This window comes from Callithrix jacchus, chromosome 4 (genome assembly GCF_049354715.1).
Source record: "Callithrix jacchus isolate 240 chromosome 4, calJac240_pri, whole genome shotgun sequence".
NCBI lineage: Eukaryota > Metazoa > Chordata > Mammalia > Primates > Cebidae > Callithrix > Callithrix jacchus.
Genome location: NC_133505.1, coordinates 159007070 through 159030389, shown reverse-complemented (window position 1 = coordinate 159030389; position 23320 = coordinate 159007070). Strand labels below are relative to the sequence as shown.

At 38.1% G+C, this 23320-nt stretch overlaps 1 protein-coding gene across 36 annotated transcripts in view; it reads left to right on the top strand.

Annotated features, from left to right (window-relative positions):
- The window catches only part of SYNE1 (spectrin repeat containing nuclear envelope protein 1), a 518696-nt gene that overhangs the window by 451321 nt on the left and 44055 nt on the right, over positions 1-23320 (top strand). For 35 of the 36 annotated variants that reach the window (XM_078370315.1, XM_035297742.3, XM_035297743.3 and 32 more), the window contains 3 exons: positions 31-186; positions 9529-9687; positions 13235-13401. In XM_078370315.1, coding sequence (XP_078226441.1) covers positions 31-186; positions 9529-9687; positions 13235-13401 — 482 coding nt within the window. Of the gene's footprint in view, positions 1-30; positions 187-9528; positions 9688-13234; positions 13402-21716; positions 21961-23320 lie in introns of those variants that run through there. The other variant, XM_035297747.3, reaches the window with a different exon arrangement.

Sequence of the window (23320 nt, the reverse complement as noted above, 5' to 3'; positions counted from 1 at the left end):
ATGGGTATTCAAGTTTGTTTTTTTATTTAGGAATTAGAAAATGCAGTTGGGAGCTGGACAGATGACTTGACCCAGTTGACCCTACTGAAGGACACCCTCTCTGCCTATATCAGTGCTGATGATATCTCCATTCTTAATGAACGAATAGAGCTTCTGCAAAGGCAATGGGAAGAACTATGCCACCAGGTAAGACAAGTTCTTAAAATGAAATTATCTTGATGATGAAAAACTGGGAGATGAATTTGAATGTCAAATGGCTTGACCCACATTTGGACCCATCCCATAATTCTTAGTATGGACAAAGGAAAAACATTGTGCTTACTACCAGAACATTTCAGATTAATACATTTATATTTTACCACATTTGAGAACAAGCTAAACTAGATTCTTTTCCTCCCACTTCCACTGGCTGGCATAATACTTTTAAGAGAAAGCACAATTTATGGTTCACAGGTGTGATTTTGCTGGGTAGATACACTTCAAACATGTGAAAACTATTGTTGTATTTGCAATATGAGCTAATACTGTGGAGCTGGTTTTGTACAGGGAATATTGATTGTCACTCTTAATTTGCTGTAGTTGTTTCCTAGTAATTTATATTCATTTTTAGTCCTACTTTATTCATTTATTAAATAGCTTCTATGTGCACAATATCTTTAAAAAGATCCCAGATTGAGTTTGAATTGGAAATGAAAGGGAAAGATTGCTCGAAAAGCAGCAAGAAGACATCCTAGGCAAAGAGAAATAAAAGATTCAAAGGCTTGGCCAGGTGTGGTGGCTCATGTCTGTAATCCCAGCACTTTGGGAGGCCGAGGTGAGTGGATCATCTGAGGTCAGGAGTTTGAGACTAGCCTGACCAATATGGTGAAACCCCATCTCTACTAAAATCACAAAATTTAGCTGGGCCTGGTGGTGGGCACCTGTAATCTCAGCTACTCAGGTGGCTAAGGCGGAAGAATCGCTTGAACCCGGCTGAGGCAGGAGAATCTCTTGCAGAGATTGTAGTGAGCCGGGATTCGCCACTGCACTCCAGCCTAGGAGACAGAGCAAGACTCTGTCTCAAAAATAAAAAAAAAAATTCAAAGGCTCATAATGAAAAACAGGCCTAACTGCCTTGAGGTTATGCTTTCCAGGAAGCAGGGCCCTGTCTGTCTTGTTACTTCCATACCCCGAGTGCCCTGCCTGGCACATAATAGGCTGTGATACATCTCTATCGAATGGATCAGTCACATAAATTATTGTGATGTTAACAAACCATAATAAATGTCCCCACCATCAAGTTTAAACTTGAGCTGAGATTAAAATCAGTCTAGGAGAATGTGTACAATTAAGAAGAAAGCCAAGTATAAACAGGTAAAAACAATGTAAAAAACACTATAAAATAGGGGCTGGGTGCAGTGGCTCATGCCTGTAATCCCAGTGCTTTGGGAGGCCAAGGCAGGCAGATCACCTGAGGTCAGGAATTTGAGACCAGTCTGACCAACATGGTGAAACCCTGTCTCTATTAAAAATACAAAAATTAGCCAGGTAGGGCGGCGGGTGCCTGTAATCCCAGCTACTCGGGAGGGTGAGGCAGGAAAATCACTTGAACCTGGGAGGTGGAGGTTGCAGTGAGCCGAGATCACACCACTGCACTCCAGCCTGGGCAACAAGAGCAAAACTCCGTCTCAAAAAGCTGTATAAAGATGTAAACAAGCTAAGTTTTGTGTGGATGGCAGGGAATAAAGGATATGTTTCTTGAGATGGATGAATTTTGAATTGAGTTTCGAGAAAGAGAGTAGAGGAGATAGATTGATGAGAGAAAGCAAATGAACATGCTGTCAATGTGGCAGCCAGAGGAGAGGACCTGGCTGGTAAAAGCTGGTGTGGGAAGGCTGAGGAAGGGGATGTTGAGAGGCGACTGTTATGCCCTGCTCTTCTGTCCCCGCTGGTTGTGCTGCCCTGGGATCTCTTTTGTCTCCCATCCTCCACACTTTCTCTGACTTTAGGGATGCTTATTCTTATACTTCAGGAACCATTAAACAAGAGTTTAAGAGGCTCAGAGCCTCTTGATTTATGTGATATCAATAAGAAAATATCTCTCTACATTTAGGTGAAAACCCAAGTTTTTCTCAGTCCATGGACCAACCAAAAACTCCGGAGCACATATGGTAGATGTGTGAGCAGTTTCCTATGAATATATACTTTTTAAAAAGGGACACATGTAAGAGATGGCTTTCACCAACGTGTTAATGATTTGAGTTCAAAATGAATGTAGCTAATTTCACACAGCTTCATCTTCTTAGTGAACACAATGAGAAACTTACATGGAAGTTACTCATATGGGGGTGGTAATATTAATCACAATGCTTGATTCATTTCAGAATTCTTCAAACTAAAGTAATATCTTAATATAGTAAATCATCCTACAATGTTGCAATATAAAGACTTTATCGTGATGTAACAAAATGAAAGATATTTGGTGGGTACAAATTGTGGAAATTATCACAGCAATCTTCAGTTACCTCTGTGAGCCTATTCATCTGTTTTTCTTAATTTTAACAAAAGTCTAGCATTACCTGCTCTCTTAATATTTTTAGCATGTTAGATGAATCGGGTTAGACCAAATCTATTGCTTTAGCTAAATGATGCCTGTGAAACCTTCAGAGAGATATTTTGGAGATTGGATCCTGTTTTTCAAATCAGCCATGAACTTCCCTCCCCAAAGACATGGATTATGCCACTCCCTGCCGACACCGTTTCCTCTTTTCCGATTTTCTCACCTGTTATCTTTCACATCCCATAACCCCTGCAATGTCATTTATAAAATGCTTGGCCCTCAGTATGTTTTTGGTCCTCTGAACTCTCATTGCTCTTTTGGTTTTGCCATCATGTGGCATTGTATTATTATTCTTTTTAATGTTTGTAACCTCATTCCAAGCGTATGAGGACTTTAATATACAAAGACCATTTCTTTATATCTCCAGTGTCTGGAGTGTTCATGATGTGTTATTTATAATTAAGATGTTAAAACATTTATTCTATTTCTTTATACTTATGTTTCTCTAAGTGTAAAATAATGACAAGATTTTGAATATTTTGGAGGTTAAGAAAATCATGGTTACACCATGTTGACCAGGATGGTCTTGATCTGTAGACCTCGTGATCCACCCGACGCGGTCTCCCAAAGTGCTGGAATTACAGGCTAACCCTGTCTCTACTAAAAATACAAAAAATTAGCTGGGCATGGTGGCATGTACCTGTAATCCCAGCTACTCAGGAGGCTGAGGCAGGAGAATTGCCTGAACCCAGGAGGCGGAGGTTGTGGTGAGCCCAGATTGCGCCATTGCACTCCAGCCTGGGTAACAAGAGCAAAACTCCATCTCAAAAAAAAAAAAAAGAAAGAAAATTATGGTTGCACAATACTTTTTGATTTAGGAAAACTGATGTATAAAAATGCCATGGAATTATTATTAATTGCTAAGTTAGTCATTCATATGTTGTAAAATTGTTCTCCAGACTTAGATATATCTAGACAGCAGTCTGGAAATGTGTTTCAAAAGCTGCTGTTGATCATGTGATATGCTGTAAATAGATTAATACCTTGCACCTGTGAGTAGACTAAGACGTTAAAAAGAAACAATAAAAGGAATGCATAGTTTTTTAGAAACTTTCTATGTTGAAGTGTCTTAACACTTGAAGTTAAAGTGTACTTATATTATTAATACTTCACTCTGAAAAAAATATTTAAACCAATGAGAGTTTAGTCATAGGTTTGATCAAGGTGCCAGGATGTAACTCTAAGGGGGATATAGATTAGTTTCTAGTTCAAGCTAGTTGTATCCGGTGAGTTTCTGTCAAGTATGAAACCACAAAAGGAAATGACCTTGCGCCTGTGTCTCATTGTAAGAGTCAAAACTTGAGTTCAACAGAACATTATCCCTACTAAGGAGTAAGTAGTCTGTTCCTATTCTGACCGAAGCTGTTGAGGAGGAGTCTGGAATTCCTGGGACTGGCGATGAGAATGAGGAAGACAGGCCGTGAGTAAACATTGCAGGGCAGAGTTAATATATTAAAGTGTCTGTTTTCAAGTAGACACCCCTTGTTGTGCCCGTGTATAGCCAGAGCTTATACTTGGCTTTTATTCCTGTTTTGGTTTGTAGATCTGTGTGTAATTCTAGCTGAAATATAAGTATATGTCATCATCATAATTGCTTGTTGTTTTTTCAAAACGTCATGGTAAAAATATTTCAGTTAGAAAAGGATGTATTTCCTGTTGAGCTGCTGCACACTCTGAAGGTTTTAGCTGGTTCTTCGCAGCTGTTGGCAGTGCAATGTATTTGTGCCCCTGCGAGAACATTAATATGTGCTAAGGTGATAAAAAATTTGAGGGTTTCATCTGCATGCAAAGACAGAGATGGTAATGTTTACTTAGTATATAGACTAAATACTAGATGTACAAACCAGAAGGAAGTTACTATCACCCCTGTGAACGTACATCTTTTGAAATGCATTTGACCTGGGTTTGTAACCAGTACTTGTAGCCTTGCTGTTTTTTTTCAGGTATAGCTCCGTGGTAAGAAAATGAAAGCAACACTTTGATGATGTGTGATAAACACTAGGGAGATATGTGTGTATATATATATATAATCCAGCTGCTTAGTGGAGATATTGAATGCATGAGTGTCAAGGGAGGAAAAACAATTTAAAACTTGAGTGATGCCCTGTAGTCACGTATAGTAGTTCTAGCAGCAACAGCAGCAGCAGCAGCATAGGAATGGCCAGCTGTTGTGAGGTCTTTAGTACGTATCAGTTAATTTCTTTCTTTGTTTTTTTTTTGTTTTTTGAGACGGAGTTTCGCTCTTGTTACCCAGGCTGGAGTGCAATGGCGCGATCTCGGCTCACCGCAACCTCCGCCTCCTGGGTTCAGGCAATTCTCCTGCCTCAGCCTCCTGAGTAGCTGGGATTATAGGCATGCGCCACCGTGCCCAGCTAATTTTTTGTATTTTTAGTAGAGACGGGGTTTCACCATGTTGACCAGGATTGTCTCGATCTGTTGACCTCGTGATCCACCCGCCTCGGCCTCCCAAAGTGCTGGGATTACAGGCTTGAGCCACCGCGCCCGGCCTCTTTGTTTTGTTTTTTTGAGACAGAGTTTCACTCTTGTTGCCCAGGCTGAAGTTCAGTGGTACGCTCTCGGCTCACAGCAACCTGCGCCTCCCAGGTTCAAGCAATTCTCCTGCCTCAGCCTCCTGAGTAGCTGGGATTTCAGGCACCGGCCACCACACCCTGCTAATTTTGTAGTTTTTAGTAGTAATGTGGTTTCACCACGTTGGCCAGGCTGGTCTCAACTCCTGACCTCAGGTGATCCATCCGCCTCAGTCTCCCAAAGTGCTTGGATTATAGGTGTGAGCCACCACACTAGGCCGTATCAGTCAATTTTTTAAATTACTCTTTTGTCTGTATAGTATCATCATATTGACAGGACAGTGCTGGGCACATAGAGACACTTGTTTACTACAGACAGTAAACATTTTTTAATGGATTTTTGGAGCAAACTTAAGATTAATTCCTACATGAAAGGAGTTAAGTAGTAGAGAAAATGAGGGACCTTGTCCTGGTCATCCAATTAGCAGTGATGGATGAACTATTTTTGAATCTCAGCTGCCTCTGGATATTTAATCATATTTGCACCTCATATCAAAGACTCAAACTTTGCTGGTCTTATCTTGAACTGACTCTAAACAAGTGCCCCAAATTTGTTCAGCTGTCACATTCCTTGTCTCTGGAATGGAGATAACAACACCTACCTATGAAAGTCATAGGTAATATTTTTCTATTTTGTGACCATCTTCCCTGCAGATATTTGTGAGTAAAGACCTGGAGTTCATTCTTGGCTTATGGCAAGATTTGGGAGAAGTGTAAGTGAGGAGTTATTTGTTCATCTTCAGTCTGAAGGACAGGGGTTTCTGTTTTTCTTTTTTCTTGTTCTGTTGCCCAGGCTGGAGTGCAGTGGTGCAATCTTGGCTCACTGCAACCTCTCCTCCTGGGCTCAAGCAACTCTCCTGCGTCAGCCTTCTGAGCAGCTGGGATTACAGGCACCTGCCACCAAATCTGGCTAATTTTTATATTTTTAGTAGAGACAGAGTTTCACTATGTCAGCCAGGCTGGTCTTGAACTCCTGGCTTCCAGCAATCTGCCCACCTTGGTCTCCCAAAGTGCACTCCCACTGCACCTGGCCTCAATTCTTAGAAAATGGTTACTTTGGGCCAGCCGAATAATGAAAATATAATTTCAATTTTGCCATCAGTTGAACCAGGATTTTAACTACCAGCTAGACTACTGAATCTTCTGCATTGTGAATGAAAGGGAAAAGGCCGTTTTCACCACAGAGTTCACTGTCTGGAGACCCAGCAGAAGATCAAGAGTGCATGCTGCTGTCAGAGCTGGAGGGGAAAGGGGTGCTGGAAGGATTGTGTTCTTCAGTGCTGTTTTGGATACAATGGAAAGTGACAAAGTTTGTCTCCAAAACTTTTAAATCTGTGTTTTCTTAGCTTTTTCCATTTCTGTAGGACCTACCCCAAGTGAGTTCACTCCCCTTTGACTGTTCTGTGTTATTCTGCCTCCAAAACCCTCAATAAGAAACTGAATTCTACTAATGGGGATATACTTAGTAGATTCACCAGTGTCACTCAACCCAGAAAAACTTTTATGTTAAAAGATCATAGTTAAATCAAAAGAATAAATTTGTCGTGGTGGCCTTTCAAAATTTATGGTAGCTTATGGGGCTTACTCTCTAGGTAACTCGCTATGCCTAAGGCTGGCCTTGGGATATGTATCCTGGGATCCTGGACTCATTTACATGGATGTAGAATCACAGATATTTAGGCTTGTGTTGTCTGTCTAATCCTTAACAGAGCCAACCCTAGGCAGAATTGATAACTAGAAAGTGTATAATACCTTAGAAATATTTTCATTTTCATTTTAAAAAGGAAATTTGTTTGAAATATGTAAAAAGTAAATGTATTGGCTGGGCACGATGGTTCAGACCTATAAACCCAGCACTTTGGGAAGCTGAGGCGGGGGGACCACCTGAGGTCAGGAGTTCAAGACCAGCCTGGACAAACCTGGTGAAACCCTATCTCTACTAAAAATACAAAAATTAGCTGGGCATGGTGGTGGGCATCTGTAATGCCAGCTACTTGGGAGACTGAGGCAGGAAAATCACTTGAACCTAGAGGCAGAGGTTGCAGTGAGCTGAGATTGCACCATTGCACTCCAGCCTGGGTGACAGAGCAAGACTCCATCTCAAAAAAAAAAAGTAAATGTATTAAGGAAAGAATATGTCTTAAAGCAAAGTATAGCAAAATGTTAACAGTTTGAGTTCAAGGAGTTTATCATGAATGGTTACCATACAGTTCTTTCAGCTTTTCTTTGTCAGAAATGTTTTGTAATAAAATGTTGGGGGTAAAATAAAATCAGTAGGGACATGTTTAATGCAATGAAATCAATAGTGGAATAGCTTGCATTATGAACGAGACTGTGGAAGAACATCTTCAAACCTTCTTACCAACTCATGTGTGTTTTGCTAACATGTAGTTTAGCTCAAGTAGAAACATTTCTTAGTATTTCAACCAGCACTGTGAACATAGAATATTATATTATGAAATAAGAAAATTTTAGAATTCTGTAAAGGATAATTCTAGACCTAGAGATAAGAAAACAAGCCCATTATATATGTAATGTGTAAGGAACTCTCAGAACTTCATAATAAAAAGGCAAGCTAATTAAAAATAAGGCAAAGGATTTGAGTAGATAATTCTCCAAAGGAGATATACAAATGGCCAAGAAACATGAAAAGTCTCAGTGTTATTAGCCTTTAGGGAAATGCACGTCAAAACCATCATCAGATAGCACTTCATGCCCACTAGGTTGGCTATCATCAAAAGTGTTGGTGAGGATGTAGCGAAATTGGAATGCTACATTCCGCTGGTGGGAATGTGAAATGGGCAGCCACTTTGGGCAACAATCTATAGTGTTAACCATATGACTGAGAAATTCTACTAGATAAATACCTAAGAGCAATGAAACATGTTCATACAAACACTTGCACGCAAATGTGTATAACAGCATTATTCATAATAGGCAAAAAGTGGAAACAACTCAAATAAGATGAGTTAGTAAATACAATGTGGTATATACATATAATGGAATATAGTCAGCAATAAAAAGAATGAAGTATTGATACAATATAGATGAATCTTTAAAATATGCTAAGTGAAAGAAGCCAGTCATAGAAGATTACATGTTACATGATTCCGTGTATATGAAATGTCCAGAATAGGCAAATCCGCAGGGACAGAAGGGAGATTAGATTGCTGGGAGATGAGTGAGAAGAAGCAGGAGAGTAACTGCTGATGGCTCCAAGGTTTTTGTTGTGATGGTGGTGGTGGTGGTTGTTTGAGGTGGAGTCTTGCTGTGACATCCAGGCTGGAACACAATGGCACGATCTTGGCTCACTGCAACCTCTGCATCCTGGGCTCAAGTGATTCCCCTGCCTCAGCTTCCCAAGGAGCTGAGATTACAGGCATGTACCATCATGCCCGGCTAATTTTTGTATTTTTAATAGAGATGGAGTTTCACCATGTTGGCCACACTGGTTTCGAACTCGTGACCTCTAGTGACCCACCTGCGTTGGCCTCCCAAAGTGTTGGAATTATAGGAGTGAGCCACTGCACCTGGCCTTTTTTTTTTTTGGAATGATGAAAATATTCTAAAATTGAGTATGGTGTTGATTATACAGATGCTGTTCATATACCAAAAAGCACTGAATTGTACATGTTTAAACAGGCTGTTGTATGGTATGTGAAATATATCTTAATAAAGCTTTCATGCAAGAAAAAGAAGGAAAATAAACAAAAATAAATAAATAGAAATGAAACTGCAGAGAAGAACTTGCCTGAAGTCAATGTGTCAGTATGGAGCTGAGCCTCGGGATGCCTGCCTCCACTTCAGGCTGCTTTGCTTCAGCACCGCCCTCTCCCACACTCTAGATACCTGAGGCTCATTCTTCCTTTCCTTCTTCTTTTCTTCCTTTTCTTCTTCCTTCCCTATTTTTACTGTTTTCTTATTTCATTTTTCTATTCTTTTTTCTCTTTCCTTTTTTCTTTTTCCTTCCTTCTTTATTCATCCCTCTTTTACTGTCCTTCTTTTCTTTCTTCTTTCCCTATTCTTTTCTACTTCTTCCTTCTTTTTTTAGTAAAAGCACATTCACTCATCATGTATCATATCTATCCTGAACCAATTGTGCAAAGTTGCATTATCCAGAACCTTTAATAAGCTCGTGTGCTTGTGAATCTTTAAGAAAGAACTAGAAGTTTCAATGTCTCCCACTTGTATAATACCAAATCCTGGACTTCAGGAAACAGTGGATTAAAAAGATGTATGACTATCGTTCCTTTTAGTCCTAGTTTATTTGCTATTTTTCTTGGGGAGTGAGCTCCTCTCTGAATAATCATTTTGCATATTCTCCCATTTTAAACTTTTCAGCTCTCCTTAAGGCGGCAGCAAATAAGTGAAAGATTGAACGAATGGGCAGTCTTCAGTGAAAAGAACAAGGAACTCTGTGAGTGGTTGACTCAAATGGAAAGCAAGGTTTCCCAGAATGGAGACATCCTCATTGAAGAGATGATAGAGAAGCTCAGGAAGGTATGGAATGCATGGCTACTCAGCTTTTCATTCTTCACAAAGCTTAGGTACTTTTCATAGGTACAGAGGTGACTTTCCTCATAATTACTTTCCTTTTAAAGGAGTACTATATTTTAAACATTTTCTCTTTTTAATATAAGATAAACTTGCATGAAAAGACCTGCTTTACACATAAAATATATAGAATACTTGCAATTTGTGATGAAATACAGTATCTACTGAAAATGTTCAGTATTTGGGGGTTTTAACTACTTGTCCAGTAGGAACCATTTATATGTATTACTTTTCTTTCCTTTTTTTTTTGTGTGTGTGTGTGTGTGTGTTTCTTTTTAAAGAGGAAAAGTCACTAGAGAGAAACAGAAAGAAAAAATTCTTAGAATAAATTGAATTGAATACAACATTAAAGTGTGGTGTATAGACCATAGATAGGAATTAAGAGTTTCCTGATAATTTTGGCTTCATATTATTTTCAGGGTATGTATATCTTATCAAATTATCTTACATATTCATTGGGATCTAAAACACTTCTGATGTCTACATAAAGCTGATCAAATTTTATAGCATTTAAAAATTTTTTATGATTTTGGCCGGGCGTGGTGGCTCATGCCTGTAATCCCAGCATTTTGGGAGGTGAGGTGGGCAGGTCACTGGAGGTTAGGAGTTTGAGACCATCCTGGCCAACACAGTGAAACCCCATTTCTACTAAAAATACAAAAAATTAGCTGGGCATGGTAGCATGAGCCTGTAGTACTGGCTACTCAGGGGGCTGAGGCAAGAGAATCGCCTGAACCCAGGAGGCAGACATTGCAGTGGGCTGAGATCGTGCCACTGCACTCCATCCTGGCCAACAGAGTGAGACTCTGTCTCAAAAAAAAATTCTTTTTTTTATGATTTCAGCGTTCCCACAGTGCTCGTGAACAGTGATTTTAATGTTATTTTAATTTGCTTCTCATTAGTACATATCACCATCTAATGAACAATGTACTTTTTGTATTTACTTATTCATTGTCCAGATGGAGACCCTACTGATCTGTGAGCTTTATGGGAACATGGACTTTGTCTATTTTGTTTATTGCTATATCCCCTGCACCTGAAGCATTGCCTAACTCTGATAAGCGCACAGCCAATATTTACCACATTAACAAATCATAACTTCATTTATTCTTAAAAGAAATATAAATGGTTACTAAGAAAAATTATTTTTATCCATATGCACACATGGAGAGAAAAATGAAACATCCAAAGCCAACATGTGATATTAATGATGTTATAGAAAATGGCAAATCCATTATGATTTGCTGTTAGATAAGCATTTGTTTATCCAATTTGTTTGGATAAATCCAAATGGATAAGCATTTGTTTATATGATATGGTAAACCTTAAAACTCTTGGCTGAGATGATACAGATTTCATTTTAGCATCTGCTCGTGGTTGCACATTCTAAGTGGTCGGGTATCAGAGAATGCTATAAGTGCACGATTAATGCACTGTAGGTAGGTAAAATTTGCTATAGAATAAATTTTGATTAAGTTTGTCTATTCTCATTACTTTTCATTATGAAATTTAGGATGTATATTTTGAGAGTGTGGGGAAAACATTTCTTAAATCTATAACTTAAAATTTAGAAAAATTTTAGCTTTTCATGCAGATAATTTTATCACATTACTTGGCCCAGTGTTAGAAACACATTTAAAATATTAACTATACTACCTTATATGTTAATAACTCACGGTATTTTTTTTAAGGTCTTATGAGTTTTTCTCTTTGTAGTGTCTCTTTTGTAAATAACATCAAGTTTGGGTAATTTTGACAGCATAGAAGAAGGCAGTTGTTAAGTGGAAAATGCTAATAAGATGAAGAAAAAAAAAAAGAAAAAGGCAATTCATAAAAAAACAATGGAAGCCAAGATATTAGTGCCTATTGCTATTAACACTCAAAAACAGTTTGATTTTAAAGACAACCCAAGAGGATTATTTTACTATAAATCCTTTTAAGTCTTGAAGTAATTCCCTTGAAAGAAACACTGCTCGATAAAATCATCTCAAATGTGTGCTGAAATATTATGATGTTAATAAATGCATTCGGTGTATTGGTCTTTGAATTTCACTGTTTGGAAATAACATAAGAAGGAGGGTGGGTGGGGGTGTGGACATGAGGACTGCAGTCAGCACTGGAATGGAATAAAATGTTGTTGGTCCCTACCATTCCTCAGGGGCACTTTGGCTTAGGTCAATGACTTGGAAGGATAGCTCTGTTCCCACACTAACTTTAGAGCAGGAGAAGGTCAAAATGTTCATGCTCATATAATGCCTGTCTTCATATATTATTTGCTGAGAAACTATTTCTTATATAACAGGAGTTTAAGCCAAAAATAAAAAAGTTGATCCTAAAGACTGGATCCTGTCACTGTGGCAAGAGAGTAAGAGGGTCATTAGGGATAGCAGTGGTGGTAGCAGGAAGAGGATGTTCTTTCATCGTCACTTAAATTATAGCATTTTGTGTTTACCTTTTACAGATAGTCCATATGGAGTCTGGTATTTTTTGTTTGTTTGTTTTGTTTTGTTGTTTTTTTGTTTTTTGATATAGAGTCTCACTTTGTTGCCCAGGCTGGAGTGCAGTGGCGTGATCTTGGCTCACTGCAACCTCCACCTCCTGGGTTCAAGCAATTCTCCTGCCTCAGCCTCCCAAGTAGCTGGAATTACAGGCTCCCACCACCATGCCCAGATAATTTTTGTATCTTTAGTAGAGATGGGGTTTCACCATATTGGCCAGGCTGGTCTCGAACTCCTGACCTTGTGATCCACCTGCCTTGACCTCCCAAAATGCTGAGATTACAGGCAGGAGCCACCACACCTGGCCAAGTCTGTCCTTTTTAACCCAAACAGTCTAAGAGAAGCTAGCACAGAAAGTGAGTAAATCAAGAAGGTTTGAGGCCCATTGATTCTCTAAAATTAATAATTATTATTATTGAAAGTTAATTTATCATTAATTTATTTGTTGCAAAATATTGACATTGTATAGAGGATATCTTTTTAAAATGAAGGAACTCTTTTAAAATATTCTGCTCAAATAACTTAAGTGCCACACACACACATATTCACATTTACATATGTACATAGATATCAATTGCATAGGTGTGTATGTGTGTGATAAGCCTCTCGGCAACTATTTGTATGAGAATTCTAAGTATAACATCAGGTTAGTGATGAGAGAAATAAAGTATAGTTTCCCAGTATTAAAATCCTTTAAGTTTTATCTTTTATATCTGTCTTTTTTTGATTTTTAGTACGTATTTCAAGTAAATAGGAAACAGCACCCTATTTATTTTGAAAACATCTATATAAAAATTTAATCCCAACTCTGGATACATACCAAAAATAATAGATATACTAATACTTGTGTACATGGGCTGATGTTCACATGGTATTCCTATGCTCGAACTGTTTCCAAGTAGTAGAAAACAGTAATTATCATGTTTCTAGTAGAGCCAGCCTGGATGCATTAAGAATATGCTTTCTGACCTCTGTGATTGCTGTTTATTACACAGGATTATCAAGAGGAAATTGCTATTGCTCAAGAGAACAAAATACAGCTCCAACAAATGGGAGAACGACTTGCTAAAGCCAGCCATGAAAGCAAAGCCTCTGAGATTGAGTACAAGCTGGGAAAGGTCAACGACCGGTGGCAGCATCTCCTGGACCTCATTGCAGCCAGGTAAAGAGGACCTGAGTCAATAGGACATGTGTGGGCAGCATTTTAAAGCCTTTCAGTCTGCCTTTCATCAGTCAAAGATAATCCAATAAATTACTCTCTCTTCCTGGATTATCTCACTATTTTGAAAACTATTCATGCTCTTCTCTTAGTTGACACTTTGATTACCTTGAAAATTCTCATTTCATAAATCCTGTGTTGTTTGTATGTAGCTGTGAGAAAGAGAGAAAGAGTTATATCCAAACAAAATTCATTCCCGAGAGAAAATTCTTTATTTTAGGTCTTCATGGGTATTCAAACTCCTATCAGAAAGAAAGAGAAACTGCTGAGGATCAGTGTTTTTGTCTGCAGTAGCAAAAAAAAAAAACAAAAAAAAAAACAATTTCTAAATCCCTGCCGTAGTTTTAGTTAGCAAATTGTGGAACTAAATCTGATTTTTGCCGCTCTGCTCAGTTGTAAAAATCAGCTGCTGCATTATAGTAATTTTGTGTTGAGCTTTAGTGCTAACTGTAAGCGTTTGTCTCATACCTAAGAGGAACATTATATTCAGTTTCTGTTGCAGAAGGGCAGGGTTGGGTAAGAGAGATAAAAGTCAAAATGAAAAGTAGGCCAGGCATAGTGGCTTATGCCTGTAATCCCAGCACTTTGAGAGGCCAAGGTGGGCAGATCATGAGGTCAGGAGTTTGAGACCAGCCTGGCCAACATGATAAAACGTGTCTCTACAAAAAAAAAAAAAAAAAAAAAAATATATATATGTATATACACACACACACACACACACACACACACAAAATTATCCAGGTGTGGTGGCATGCACCTGTAATCCCAGCTGCTCAGGAGGCTGAGGCGGAATTGCTTGAACCTAGTAGGCGGAGGCTGCAGTGAGCTGAGACAGTGCCACTTAACTCCAGCCTGGGCAACAGAGCGAGACTGTCTCAAAAAAAGAAAGAAAGAAAGAGAGAGAGAGAGAGAAAGGAAAGAAAGAGAGAGAAAGGAAAGAAAGAAAGAAAGAGAGAGAGAGAAAGAAAGAAAGAGAAAAAGAAAGAAAGAAAGAAAAGAAAGAAAGAAGAAAAATAGGTGAGGGTATTTACTAGCAATATAAAAGTCTAATATGAATGATGTACTATGTTATAAAAATGCTCTATGCTATTAATATGAAAAGGAGATGCTTTATTTTAGATGAATTTGGCTTTGTTTAAACTTAGGCACCCTGAGGTCAGGAAACTTTCTCCATTTTATTCACTCTATATCATCAGCACCAAGAACAGTGCCTAAATATGGGCTCAATGAATACTTCAATGCATGAATGAGTGAAGACTTGAATAGTTGAGTGAATGTTCTTCATGGCAATTAGGAGAGTTGGAATGTTACAAACGGTGCCATTTGGGGTCTATCCCACAATACACTTTTAAAATCTAGGTTTCTTTCCTTAGCCATGCTGCATAAAAGTGGACATTAAACAATGTCCTGTGCATACCATGTGCCCACCAAAACCACATATAGGCACCACAATTCTGTATGCTGATTTTGAAAACATTTCATTTATTTCTTTTTTTATAAGAGTTATCAAAAAGTGTCTAACTCAAGAAAGTGAGATTGTCATTTATTTTAGTGGCAATGAAACAAAAATGGAATGAATGTATATCAACTTTTTATGTATGTATATATGTGTTTATTTTTGAGATGGAGTCTCACTCTGTTGCCCAGGCTGGAGTGCAGTGCCACGGTCTTAACTCTGCCGCCTCTGCCTCCCAGATTCAAGCAATTCTCCTGCCTTAGCATCCTAAGTCACTGGGACTACAGGCATGTACCACCACACCTGGCTAATTTTTGTTCTTTTAGTAGAGATAGATTTTCACCATGTTGGCCATGCTGGTCTCAAACTCCTGACCTCAGGTGAGAGCCACCCATCTCAGCCTCCCAAATTGCTGGGATTACAGGTATGAGCCATCACACAGGCTCAACTTTTAAAATGTTTAATCATAGCACTGATATAGCTAACAATTATTGAACACTTTGCAGATTTCAATGACCATGCTACAGGTTTCATATGCAGCTTTTCATGTGTTGCTCACAATGTCCTTTGAGGTGGCCTTATCATTATACGCATTTTACAGATGCAGGGGCTGAGGCTGAGACTTGTCCATCATCATGCACATGTTGCGTGGCACAGTCTGTGCTCACACCCCAAAGCCCATGTCCTGGAGCGCTGTGCCCTCCTGCCTCTCAAGTTGGTGACTTGCTTCCCTGTTAGGGAGAAGACATTTAAATGGAAGATAAGTTCTGTTTTTGATCTCGACAGTCTGATTTCCCAGTTTTTTGTAAAGTACTTGCAATGTGACAGTGACTGTGAGAGTCGAGAGAAAATGACAGAATTGAAGGAGAACTTTGAGAAGTTCAGTATGGGAATGAAGTAAAAAAATGAATGAGATAAGTAGGAGCTCTGGAAAGGGCACTATAAAGAGATGGAAAGAACATTTTAGCTTAAATTAGTCTAGGAGTATTCCCAAACCTATGTTTTAAAATCTCAATGCTGTGTTCAGTCCACTTCTCACTCACTAAAATGATAACAAAATCTTGTTTTAGAAAGAGAAATTGAAGTCCTTCGAGTTATAAATATCCTTCTTAGGGAAACTACCTGTTTGGGAAACATCCTCTGAGGAGTTTTTTGGTCAAATTATGACTCATGGATTGATTGACATGTTCACATAATCCAGTTAAACTAGTTAATATTATTTTTTTGATTCTAGTGGCTCAATGATATGGAGAGTAAGGATGCACTATTTCAAAGATATTTTAAATCAGTTTTAATGTAATCTAGTCATACGCAGCTAACTTAGTGTATGCCCAACTATTAGCCACCATTACAGTAAATGAGTTTGCTGCTTTCACCTTGAACTTGCATTTATTTAGAACATATTTTGTCTGACTGTTTGGTGGAGAATTTTCTAGAAGTTAATTGTTTACTTTCCCAAAAGACATATTAATAAACTTGAATCAATTACATGTTTATAAGGTATACATGCATCTCACTATAATCACTTACATAATACTAATTTTAGTTTCCTCTTACATAGAGCCCCAGCATACCCAGATACAATTTCACAGGAGATGTTTGTGTATGTTGCTTGTTTCTAGTTGACTCCTTCCAAATTAGACTAGATGAGACACTGATCACTGAGCTGTCCTGGAGTTTAACACCACGTTAGAGTCACAGTCTCCCTTGCAGCCTCTCCTGAAAGACACCTGGCCGTTACATCTGCATATCATTTCCTTGTTGGTGCTTCATTAGTGCACATAGTGGATGCATGTCTCCTGCTCCCATCCTCAACTGTGAACTGCCAGCTGAAATATTAGGTTTCTATGTTTCAGTCCATTTACCACTCTTCGCTCTTCCAGCACTGATGCACTAAAACAAGATATAACCTAGTGTACGCCTTTTGACAATTCTTGGTGCTCTTGTGGGAATAGAGAAGTTCTTTTTGAAGATGGTAATATTTTCAGGTGAACATTTCAGCTTCAAGAAACATGAACTATGTCTTCTAATATTCAATCACAGAAGCGAAAAATGTTCTCACTCATAGGCAGGTGTTGAACAATGAGGGCACATGGACACAGGGAGGGAAGCATCACACACTGAGGTCTGTCGAGGGGGAACTAGGGGAGGGTCAGTGCGGGGGTGGGAAATTGGGGAGGGATAAAAAAAGAAGAAAAAGATTCACTGATAACAAACTTTTATTGCATAAAAATAGAAAACATAATTTAGCGAAAACTTGACGGCACCATTAGATTGGCTTAGATTACTCTGAATACAAAATAGATGTGCTTTGTCCTTAAGTTTTTAAATTGTGTTGTCAAGCATTGTCAGTTTTTTAGGGCAACAAAAGTTGCTCAGTTACTTTTAGGGCTCAGTGGATAATGCTCTAGTACCCTTTCCATGCTTTCTTGACCTACTCTGTGTAATGTAGCAGTCACTAGCTACAGGTGGCAGTTTAAATTACAGGATATTTAAATTAACTGAAATTGAATAAAATTAAATTACTCCTTAATTTTAATTATGGTCAGTTGCACTGGCCACATTTTAAGTGGTCAATAACCATGTGAGACTAGTGGCTACCTTATTGGACCCTGTACAGTGCAGAACATTGTTACCACCTCAGAAAGTTACGTTGTTCAGCAGTGGCCAGATAATTCAAAGTACTTCTGAGCCCTTGGCATTTATTAAAAGTCAACATGAAAACTGCCATTGGTGAAGCATCACTCTAATTCCTGTAAAACTGCCTTTAAGAATACTGACTCTCATTTTGTCAATGAATCCTATGCAGAAAATCCACATAACAATTTCTCTAGAGCTCAGAACAAAAAGAAAGTCTGTCTTTTAGTATTAATTGTTCAATGCTTCTTATCATAGACAAGAATTATGTAACATTTCTCATCTTACCCTCTAGGAAGGTCAAATTCAACTTGTTTGCTCTGTTGTGATGATTTGGGGGCAGGAAAGGAGGAAACTGGACATTCTAATAGAACAAATTCTTTTTCCCTCTACGAAACCTAAATCCCCATCACCAAAGCAAAAGTGCACTGTCGTTATTTGGCTCTAACCTTTTTGTTTTTTTCAAAGCAGCTTTTTTGGGGATATAATCCACATGCCATATAACTCATCTATCTAAAGCATGTAATTCAGTAGTTTTAGCATATTTATACAGCTGTGCATCTATTACCCCAATCAATTTCAAAACACTTTCATCACTCCCAAAGAAAAACAGTTACCCATTGGCTGTCACCCTTTTTTTTCCTCTTCTTCTTTCCCCACTTCTCCCAGCCCTAGGAAACCACTAATCTACTTTTTATGTCTACATGTTTACCTGTTCTGAATAGTTCGTATACATAGATCATACAATATGTCATCTTTTGTGGCTGGTAGTTTTTAATCTCTATATTTATTATAATTGCCTCAACATTTTGTAGACATAAAAACAACTAATTTTTTTAAAATTATCGAATGCCTACTATATATGAAGTATTCTGCTTCTTGCTATAGGGCAAAGGTTGGCGGATGTTTTCCATGGAGGACCAGATAGTAAATATTTTCAGTTTTGTGGACCAAATAGTCTCTATTGCTATTAGTGTGTTATTACAGAGTGAAAGCAACCATAGAAAATCTGTAAATAGAACACTATGGCAGTGCTCCAACAAAATTTTATTTACCAAGACAGGTAGCCTGCTCTAGGGATCTAAAGATGAGGAAGAAAATGGTCCCTAACCAAATAAGTGTCATAGTGCAAGTACACAAAGGTTCCTCACATAGGGCCTCCTCCTTCTGTTCTCTATTCTCTCTTCCTGGGCCGTCTCCTGCCCACCCCTGGTCTGGCCACCTCTGATTGTTCTTCATGTTTTTCCTTCTCTCCAGATTAGCTCAGATTCTTCTTACCTGCTCAGTAGGCATCTCCTTCATAGAATTTCCCTGAACTATGTGAAATCTTGTGTGATCAGTCATTTTAAGCCTGTTTCTCTACTAAAATGTACGTTTGATCACTATGGTAATCCCAGCCCCTGACCTTGTTCTTTGCACGTAGCAGTCACTCCAGTATTTGTTGATTTTCTCAAATCTAAGCCATAGGGTGAAGAGTGCATGCACACAAATGAGAGCATACACAAAGCAGAGCATTGACATCAGGCTTCAGCTGCCTGAGTCATAGCATGCTTCTGCTTCACCAACTTCCTTATGTTCTCAGCACCTTGGTTACCACATGTATAAAATGAAAATCATAAGAGTAGCTAGCTCAGAAGAATTATTAGAAGAATTACATGAGATAGGATCTGTAAACCACCATTTTCAAGCTGCTGATAAAGACATACTCAAGACTGGGAAATTTATAACGAAAAAGAGGTTTAACAGACTCACTGTTCCACATGGCTGGGGAGGCCTCACAATCATGGTGGAATGTGAAAGGCACATCTTATATGGTGGCAGACAAGAGAGAATGAAAGTTAAGTGAAAGGAGAAACCCCTTACAAAATCATCAAATCTTATGAGATTTATCTACTACCACAAGAACAGTCTGGGGGAAACAACCAGCATGATTCAATTATCTCTCATCAGTTCCCTTCTACAATGTATGGGAATTATGGCAGCTACAATTAAAAATTAGATTTGAGTGGTGACACAGCCAAACCATATTCACCACTAAGCATAGACTATGCTCAATAAAGGTCAGCTGTCATCCCAGAGGGAGTTCAAAGTCTGAGGAGGTAAAACGCATATGCAGTGCAAGCAAGGCTTTGTGATGTTCTTAACAGCTGCCCTCCAGAGGACTTTCAGTCTAAAGGGTATTCCACCCACACTGAAGGTCAAAGGAAATGTAATTCTTGGAATTCATGGCTGGTATTACCTAACGGTGTTGAAGTTGGAAGGGGCCTGGCAAGAATCAAGAATGCATTGATGTAGTAAGCGCAGAAAAAGCACAGAACTAATCAGCAGGCCTGAGTTTAGTCCACCTGGTTCCTGCTGTGTGGCCCCAATCTCACTGAATAACTTCTCTGAGCCTCAGGTTGCTTGTTTTCAAAGTGTTAATGAAACTAACTGTTGCATCTCCAATGAGAAAATGCAAGGGAAAGGACCGTGTATATTATAAAGCACTATCTATGCCAGTCTCATTCTTTTAGAAACCTGCTGAGTATTCCGTAGTATAAAGATACCATGATTTATCTAGGATTTTCTGTATGAATGAACATTGCCATTTTTGCTATTTCAATAATTATATATTTAAAGCTTTGCCTTGTCTCATATTTAGTTCATTGGAATAAATATATTATGCTAACAATAATAAGCATGAAAAAAATTTGAAATTCTTTAACTATGAGGAAAACTAAATAAGGGAAAAGAAATTAAGGAAATTATGACAATAAAACGTTTTAAAGATTTCGGGTTTTTAAAAATGGTAGTCACAATTAAGAAAAAACAAAGTTACATATAGTGATGGAATTATAATCAATATATTTCTTTAATCAAAGTGTAAATATTTTCATTGCTGACGACTAAAAATAATAATATAAGAAGAATGTTTTATAAAAGAATTCATGGTACAATATCTTTTAAGTACTGTGTTTTCTAGAATATATTTCTTATATAAACTGCAGTTTTCTTTAATTTTTTTTTTTTTTTCTTTTTGAGATGGGGCCTTGCTCTGTCACCCAGGCTATAGTGCACCAGCACAGCCATGGTTCGCTGCAGCCTCAGCCTCCGGGGCTTAAGCAGTTTTCCTCCCACATCAGTACCTGGGACTACAGATGCATGCCACCATGCCTGGATAATCTTTTGATATATATATGTATTTTTTAAGAGATGAGGTTTCACTTTGTTGCCTAGCCTGGCAGGTGTATTTATTTTATAAAGAAATGTGTTTCCTCTAGTGTTCTGTTTTAAAAACAATCAACTCACATGACCAGAACCAAATGCTTTGTTTTATTTTAGTTACAAATCATCATGTCATATTTATTTAATATTTATTTGTGTGTAGTCTTTAATTCCCAAAGGATTTAAAGCAGTCAGCATTAGACATTTTTTATTAAATTACAGGAATTAAAAATTGGGGGATTTATTTTCTTTAAAAGTATAAATTACTAAATTATCATATACTTAGTGCAGAAAGTTTGAAAATTCTTGAAATTCGCAAAAGAAAAAGTTACATGAAATCCTCCTAAGCAAATGAATAGGTATCTTTTTTAATTGTCTTAAAATAAACATGTTATTTTTGTCATCTTACATCATTCTTAAAGGACAAAAGTTTTGGATATGTAAGGGGAGAATAATATTTCTTTAATATTTTAGAGCAACAAAAGTTGCTCAGTTACTTTTAGGGCTCAGTGGATAATATTCTAATACCCACTGCTCAAATAGTCTACTCAAAGAGCATGTACTTTCTCACCTTCCCAAACGACCCCTAAAACTCTTGCATACACTACCCGAGCTGGCACATTGAACCCAAAAAAGAAAGGAGTTACTCCTGTTGCTGCTACCATTTGCTGTGCCTGCGGACATTGTGTTTGTTTGCAATGGAATGATTTGTTTTCTTTAAATAGCCTTCCCAGCATAACAAACAGCCCGCAAGAAAAGTTGACTGTCCTTACAAAATAGCAGAGTGTCTGCAGCCGACGTTGTTTTTGCTGTCCTTTCTTTAGACCTGTAGCTTCCTCCTCCTTACAGATTACACTGAGCTTTTTCCCCTTCTTACACTCGTGGCCTACATTCCAGGAGATCAAGCCTGGCACATGTTAATGAATGTAGGTTTTATTTAGAAACATGACCACTTGTCACTGCCCAGTGTCATGTTATCGGGCAGAGACTAACAACATTTGTCTAGAGTGAGCATTTTCATACTTCTGTACACAGACAAGGGGAAAACTTTCATCCCCACGCAGGACTTAGCCTTTTGCTCTGCAGAGTCTAACTTTTGCAAGTGGAAGCTTCATGGTGGTGGCAGAGGACCTGCGTGCCCTGAGGATGGCAGAGGACGGCTGTGTGGACGCAGATCTCCCAGATTGTAACTGCGATGTCACAAGGCAGGCATCTTCTTGAGTTTCTTCCATTGTACATAGCTTTCGTGTTACGTGGGGTTTGTAGGATAGATGCTGGAGGCTTTAATCCAGAATTGTTTTTGCCAACATTACATGAAGATGATTGGCGTTGGGAGATAGCTGGCCATGTGGACTCCCAAGAGTTATTTGCTGGTTTGTTTTCTAGTACCTCTACTGGGCGTGCAGAGCTGGGTGAAAAGGTTGATGGACTTTATGATGACTTGGTATTCCACTTGTCTCCGGTCCATAGCGTCATACAAGGAGTATACCTAGAATAGAGAGGCTGAGACACAGGAAAGTGATCCAGAAAAAGACCCAGTTAGCCCATCATCTGCTATTTAAGGATGGGCTTCTGATGAAACTGAAATTTAGCCTTAGCTGGTTCACGGCTTTGTAGTTGTAAGCTTTCCCTTCGTTAAATAAAAATATTTCAGGGCTCTAGAAAATGTTGTGTGTTTGCAAAAGTCACTTTTGTTTGTGCTTGTCAGTAAGTTTTAGTCACTAATATAAAACTTATAAAACATGTGCAAAGTGTATAAATTAGTGTCTAAAATAGTAATTTAGGGCATTATGTAAATGATTCATTCTTTTTTTTTTAGTTAGAATAAAAATATAACAGGAATTTTTATTTTTAATTTTTAAAAAATGTTTTCCTTTTACTGTATCATTTCTCAGATAAATTTCTACAAATAAATAGCATTTACATGATGGTAATTTTTGTTCTTTTATATTTAGAACTTGGACTTTTTGTTTTTGTTTTGGGTTATGGATATCCCAAATTACTTTGAAGGAAAGTAATGAAATATAGATTCAATATATATGTAGATTTATAAGTATATATGTGTAAGTACATATATATATATATGTGCATTTGTAGATATATTCATGTTTCAGCATTAAGAAGCTGGACAATAGGATTTCATAGTAGAATCCTTTTCAAGAAAGGCCAAATGCCTGTAATACACGGACTGTGAAAGAACCATAAGCTGCAGGGACTTACAGATTTATCAGGCTGCTAAACTTACCCAGACATGTGACATCTGCAAGTATCTAATTTGAATGATAATCCTGGATGTTTACCAAAAGGAATGTTGCTCAGACTCCTCATAACGATAGATAAATAAAAATACTGTGACACTTTATCCAAAAATTATCTTTAAAGAAATAATGGAAAAAAACATGGGACATTTCTTCTAGAAAAGAGTGATCCTTGTCCTGCAAATAAATATCAAGTTTAATGCCATGTCCTGCAGGCTCATATCTGCTCGTCCCCCAGCGCGCACACGCATGCACACACACACACACACACACACACTGTATTTTGCTATTTGTAGTAAAATATACT